This window comes from Nicotiana sylvestris, chromosome 3, assembly GCF_000393655.2.
Source record: "Nicotiana sylvestris chromosome 3, ASM39365v2, whole genome shotgun sequence".
NCBI lineage: Eukaryota > Viridiplantae > Streptophyta > Magnoliopsida > Solanales > Solanaceae > Nicotiana > Nicotiana sylvestris.
Genome location: NC_091059.1, coordinates 162,315,616 through 162,322,197, shown reverse-complemented (window position 1 = coordinate 162,322,197; position 6,582 = coordinate 162,315,616). Strand labels below are relative to the sequence as shown.

Here is a 6,582-nt window from a genome sequence, read left to right as displayed (position 1 = left end):
GTAGACGATTAATGAGGTGGCATGCATATGTAATTGCCTCAGCCCAAAATTCTTTGCCCAAGCCAGCATTGGACAACATACACCGTACCTTCTCCAGCAAGGTCCGGTTCATACGTTCTGCCACTCCATTCTGTTGTGGTGTATGTCTAACAGTGAAGTGTCGGACGATGCCATCATTTTCACAGACCTTATTGAAATGATCATTTTTGTATTCACCTCCATTGTCTGTGCGAATACACTTGATCCTCCTGCCTGTTTGATTCTCCACCATCGTCTTCCATTTGAGAAAAATTCCCAGCACTTCATCTTTGTTTTTCATTGTATACACCCACACTCTTCGAGAAAAATCATCAACAAAGGTTACAAAATAGTGCTTCCCACCCAATGAAGGTGTTTTGGAAGGACCCCAAACATCAGAGTGTACATAATCCAAAATGCCTTTAGTATTATGGATCGTTGTACCAAATTTAACCCTTGTCTGTTTCCCTTTGACACAATGCTCACAAAACTCCAAGTTGCAAGCCTTTACTCCTTTTAACAATCCTTGATCTGATAGAGTTTTCAAGGATTTTCCTCCAGCATGTCCCAAGCGCATGTGCCATAGCTTGGTTGCTTCTGCCTCTTTGTCGTCACTGGATGTCACTGTCGCTGTCCCAATAACTGTATTGCCACGATAGCGATACATATTATTATTCTTCCGATTAGCCTTCATTACCACTAGTGCACCGGAGCATACTCTCATCACTCCATTTTCTGCAATGATTTTGAACCCTTTTGATTCTAGGGCTCCCACAGAGATGAGATTCTTCTTCAAATCCGGTACATATCGAACATCTATCAATGTTCTGATCATTCCATCATGGTTCCTTAATCGTATTGAACCAATGCCATATGAGGTAAGAGGGCTGTTATCCGCTGTGTGGACGACTCCATATTCTCCTTCTTGAAATTCCACGAACCAGTCCCTGTTGGGACACATATGATAGCTACAAGCCGAGTCCATCAACCATATGTCTGAAGATGTTGATGACTCTGTTGTAACTAATGAGAAGTCTGAATCATCACAATCAGCTACATTTGAATCCATAATGGCCTTTCCATTGTTATGTTTGGCCTTATTCTTCAACTTCGGACAGTCTTTCTTCCAGTGCCCTTTTTCTCGACAAAAGGCACATTCATCTTTGCTGGGTCTGGATCTTGACTTGGATCTTCCCTTCTTTGTCCTCGTTTGATTTTGAGGACGACCCCTCACAAATAGTGCTTCTCCTTCTCCGCCCTTCTGTTTTTCTCGCTTTCTTTGTTCATAGCTGTACAAAGCCGAACAAACTTCTCTGAGAGAAACTTCGTCATTTCCATGGAGTAGAGTAGTTTCAAGGTGCTCGTACTCATCAGGAAGTGACGCCAACAACATCAAGGCCAAGTCACCATCATCATAAGTTGTATCCATATTTTGCAAATCTGTAACCAACTTATTGAAACTGGTGATATGTTCATTCATCGTGGTACCAGGAACATAGGTGAAGTGAAACAGTCTCTTCTTCATGTACAATTTATTTTGACTGTTTTTCTTCAAAAATTTATCCTCCAGTGCTTTCCATAATTTACTTGCAGAAGTTTCCTTTGTGTATGGATATTTCTGCTCTCTAGCAAGGTAGGATCGAATGGTACCGCAAGCAACACGGTTGATAATTCTCCAATCTTCTTCTCCAATAACATCTGGTTTCTTTTCTTCAATGGCCAGATCTAGCCCTTGTTGAAAAAGGACATCTAGAACCTCGCCTTGCCACATCCCAAAATGTCCGGACCCGTCAAATATTTCGACCGCAAATTTCGCATTTGACACAATTCTTGTCATAAGCGAAGATGCCAATGATGACGTATTGTTGACACTTGATGTAGATTCTTCTTGTTTATTGTCTCCCATCTTTGACACAAATATTATTTAATAGCTGACGACACAAATCAAGATTATTTCCTTTCTGGTGTGGAAGATCAGACTAAGCTGCAACCACAGAGCATACTCAGACAGAACCTTGACTCAGTTACCAAGATAAATCTTTTCTGATGTGGAAGATCAGACTATGCTGCAACCACAGAGCATACTTAGACAGTACCTTGGCTCTGATACCAATTGTTGCGGAAGCCAAATGTATAGAGTGTGAATAAGTCACAACTACTATACCAAAAATTATGACAGCCACCAAATAATAAATAAGACAATAAAGCAATAATAAAGGGAACACCAGAATTTACGAGGTTCGGCTAATTTTGCCTACTCCTCGGACACAACCAATATTTTATTCCACTCCAAAAATACAAGTGAAATAATACTAAAGAGAGAAGATACAAATGCCTTAAACAGATGAGAAGGCAAATGAGAGGTGTGTTTCAATCCTAAACATTAGGCCTTCTTTTATAGGGGAAAAATCCCCCCCAAACTTAACTCCCAACCAATGTGGGACTTTGGCATTTTGCCAAACTTCAACAAATCTCCACCTTGGCAAAATTCCACATTTTCAATTCTCTCTCAATAACAAATTTTGGTTGTGTCTTCATCTTCAATCTTCAGTGTTCAACAATGTTGATCAAATCCAAACAATGTTGAAACTTGATCGCAGTCACCACCTTAGTTAGCATATCAGCAGGATTCTCCGTAGTATGAATTTTCTTCACTGTGACTCTTAAGTATATAATATATGAATATTTCAGTCCTCTAACATTGAGGATCAGGAGTTTGAGAAACAATTTGAAAATGATCTAAACCGTGATTTCAATCTTGACTGGAAGGAGCATCCTCCATTGCTATGTTGCTGGGAAACTCTGTTAAGGACAACTGCTTCAAAGGATATTCCACCAGCTTATACCGTTCAGAGCATCGGGACATTATCCTCGGGTGCCTTGTCCTTCTGAATTGACGGGGAAAGGTCCGTTTGTTCATGTACTATTTTTACATTTTGTACGCTGGGGACTGCGGGTGCTTGGTTAAGTGTGAAGATTCCACCTGTTTCTCCGGTGCATGGCCACTGTTCAAATCCTTCTAGATGCATGTTTATCATTGTAAACCTTAAATCACATGGAAAGACCTGCAATATTTTAAAGTCCATATAGACTCGGCAAAAAATGGGAGATAACTGAAGAAAAAAGATCCTTATATATATAGGCGATACGAATTAGTTGGGGTTAAGCTTTAGTCATGTTAGCATATTTAATTTATGTCCAATTTTTGCTATGGGTCTTTTGTCTTGTTAGAAATTTATACGCCATTGAGAACTCCTAGTGCTAAAGAATGTTTTTTCTTTTTGTTATAGTTTTCTTTATTTTATTTTATATAACATAGAATTGAGATGAGCTTAAATATAGATACTGAACAATGAGGATCCATATAGCTGACCGTAACTTGATTTGTTATCCTATGCGGGCAAATGTTGTTAGTCAAAATCGGCAACATGACCTGTTAAGCTTTGCATGAGATGTCACTGTTGACCAATTTTCCTGTAATTTGGTTTGCATTTTGTTCTTAAATATTGTTAATTCTTTAGTGTGAACTTGGAGAGGGTTGCTGCAATCAAGTACCTCTTTGGATTTGAAAATGGCAATGTTGCCATGGATGGGCTTGTTGAGGGGACCATTGAATCTATAGAGGAGCTTGTTAATTTGTTGAAGGCAAGTGACAGTTCCTTCTTGCCTGGATCGGACAAGACTTCTTTGGACCAGGTATACTTTTCCTTTCCTGTTGATGGTTTGTTCTAATTGTTACCTCCTTGTATGTGATTGGATTTTTATTGGACAGATCAAGGAGGCAGCAAGATCATTAATGCTTCTGCTTCACAAACCTACCAGCACAGTTGAGGCAGATGATATAACGAGCAGTATTATTTTCCCTTCACCAGCTGGTACTCCATGTTCCTCAAAGATACACACCATTGTAGATGGTGGTACTGAAAGGATCGAGGATTATGACTTAATTGAATTTGGAGTCAAGTTTTTGTGGGAGTGCCCTGAAAATTTGCGTGATAGGTTGACGCAGACAGGTCTTACTGGTAAAAGGAAGATCTCCTCAATGGAAGGGCCAAATAGTAGGCGCTCCAGGGGAGATGGTATCTCTGCTGAGAACGCCATACAGGGTGCATTCCCACGGGGATCTATACCTACCATTGTCCCTTCAAGTCCTACTCGTAGGGACACTTTCCGCCAGCGCAAGCCAAACACGAGCAGGCCTCCTCCTATGCACGTGGATGACTATGTTGCAAGGGAAAGAAGTGCGGATGGATCTAATAATCCTAATGTAATAGCAGTCCCGCGAATAGGATCTACTAGTGGGAGACCACCGTCTATTCATGTGGATGACTTCACGGCTCGGCAAAGGGAACGCCAAAATCCTCCAGGGATGGTGGTTTCTGATTCGGCTGCTGCACAAGAGAAAGCAGCACTACCTGAAAACAAAACAGAGGCAGAGAAGTCAAGTAAATCTCGTCATTTGAAGCCTGATCCTGATGATGATCATTATCCAGGGAATAGATATCGTATTTGATGCAGAGGAATCAGAACCTGATGATAAACTGCCTTTTCCCCAGCCAGATGATAATCTACATCAACCCTCATCTGTAGTTGTTGAACAAAACTCTCCCCGGTCAATTGTTGAAGAGACAGAAAGCGAAGTGAATGAAACTAGTCAGTTTTCTCAGCTGGGCACACCGGTGGCTTCAAATGCTGATGAAAATACCCAAAGTGAATTCTCTTCGAGGATGTCAGTTTCTCGTCCTGAGCTGCCATTGGCTCAACAACCTAGTGTTTCTTCGGATAGAAAATTCAGTGATCAGTACAAGGACATGAAGAATTTCCCACCTAAAACCTCCATGGGTTCGCTTCACCTGCAGCAGCAGTTAGTTCTAGTGTAGGTGATTCTGCGTTTACAAAGGCTTCTCCATCATCTGTACATGCAGCTGTTGATTCTCGAATGCCACCTAACTTCTACTCTAGAGCCACTGTACAGAAAAGTGGAGTAACTCCTCAAACCATTGGTTCTCAAGGATATTTTGACCAGAAATTGCAGCCACCATTACCACCAACTCCACCTCCTGTGACCATGTCACCCATGTTGTCTCAAAGTGCAGATCGTATAAGCCAATCTTCTCCATTTGTTAGCTCTATGATAGATGTCCAGCCACATTTACCACCAGGCTTCCATGTGAGGAAAATATGCAATATTTGTATTTCTTATTTTTACTATTAATTATTATTGTTATTGCTGCTACTTCTGTTATTATTATTATTATTATTGGTTGACTAAAATATGATGTTTTTCTCCGTAACAGGTTCAAGCTGAGTACTTATCAACTGGGGCTTCGGCCTCTATGATATCCAGTCCTTTGCGAGATTCAAAGTTTGGACGGACATCCCTTTCTTCACCTGGAGGAGCTGTTAGGCCTCTTCCACCACTTCTTCCGACTCCTCCGCCATATGCAATTAGCCTTTCTAATTTGTCCTCATTAAAAAATCCAACTTCCCAGTCTCAATTTTATAATCAAAGTGTTGGAACTAATGAGCTTCAGCAGACCTCTCTTGCACATTCAAGTGATGTACGACCAGGTAACCTTTCAGCATCTGGTCCTATCGTGACATCTTATCCTCCACCTCCATTAGCACCACCCTTGCTATCCAATAGGCCTGGATCAGCTGTCAGTCTTTATGGAAGTAGCTCGGTTCCATATCACGCTGAAAAGCTCCCTAGTATCTCACAGCATCTTCCGGCCATTCACTCTATACCATCTATTACCCAGCTGCAGCCACTCCAGCCCCCTCAACTTCCTCGTCCTCCACAACAGCATCTTAGGCCACTTGTTCCAGCTTCACCCCAGTCAGAGCAAAGTGGTCCTTTGCTACAAAGCCCCTGCACATGCAAATGCAAATGCAGCCACCACACAGGTGTTGATGCAGGATTGAATAGAGGTGTTCATAACACGCAGCGGAAGATAAAAACAATTCTAGGCAGATATTTTCGTGTTTAAAACTTATTTACATATCAAAGATCGGATTTTAGACATACCTTGTGAAGAGAGTCTCGTTTTTAAATTTCTTCGATAGTGCGAAGACTCTATGTGTATCCACACCGAGACTGTTCCTTGCTATCAACTCCTTGATCAATGAAACCCCGTGAACAAATTGAATGAAAATATTGTGTTGAAATTTTTCTCAAAAAATCTCAACTCAAAGGCAGAAGAACAAGAAACAATTTTCTTGTACTAGTATTTTCTATCTTGGTTTTATATTGTACTATTACTTTCTCAAAGTAATTTTCTTCTCAAGAATAACTCTCTTGGTTTCTTTACAATATGTATAAGATCTATGTCTCACTAATTCTTAATTAAGACACACATATATATATATATACATAATTTTCATTGGAAAATACAAATCACATGTCTTATGGTAAATATTTTAAAAAACATGTAAGTTATTTATGAAATTCAATTCTAAATTGAATTCTACAACTTAGTCAACATTTTAAAATAAAAACATATAACTCATTTATGGAATTCAATTCTAAATTGAATTCTACAACTTAGTCACCATTTTAAAATA

The 6,582-nt window shown here is 40.1% G+C and overlaps 1 protein-coding gene across 1 annotated transcript; it reads left to right on the top strand.

The window, feature by feature from the left end:
* Positions 1 to 4,060: 4,060 nt before the first annotated feature.
* LOC104235062 (protein virilizer homolog) lies at positions 4,061 to 6,035 on the top strand. The gene is made up of 4 exons (XM_070170100.1): positions 4,061 to 4,463; positions 4,537 to 4,860; positions 4,944 to 5,188; positions 5,316 to 6,035. Exons 1-4 carry the CDS (start codon positions 4,061 to 4,063, stop codon positions 6,006 to 6,008), a joined length of 1,665 nt encoding a protein of 554 aa, XP_070026201.1. The 3' UTR covers positions 6,009 to 6,035.
* The last annotated feature ends 547 nt before the right edge of the window (positions 6,036 to 6,582 follow it).

What these genes read in the sequence shown, in the direction of transcription:
- LOC104235062 (XM_070170100.1), top strand. Translation starts at nt 4,061, where the DNA reads ATGGAAGGGCCAAATAGTAGGCGCTCCAGGGGAGATGGTATCTCTGCT. An exon ending in AACAGAGGCAGAGAAGTCAA is followed by an intron (nt 4,464 to 4,536) that starts GTAAATCTCGTC and finishes TATTTGATGCAG; the next exon opens with AGGAATCAGAACCTGATGAT. An exon ending in CCCACCTAAAACCTCCATGG is followed by an intron (nt 4,861 to 4,943) that starts GTTCGCTTCACC and finishes CTGTACATGCAG; the next exon opens with CTGTTGATTCTCGAATGCCA.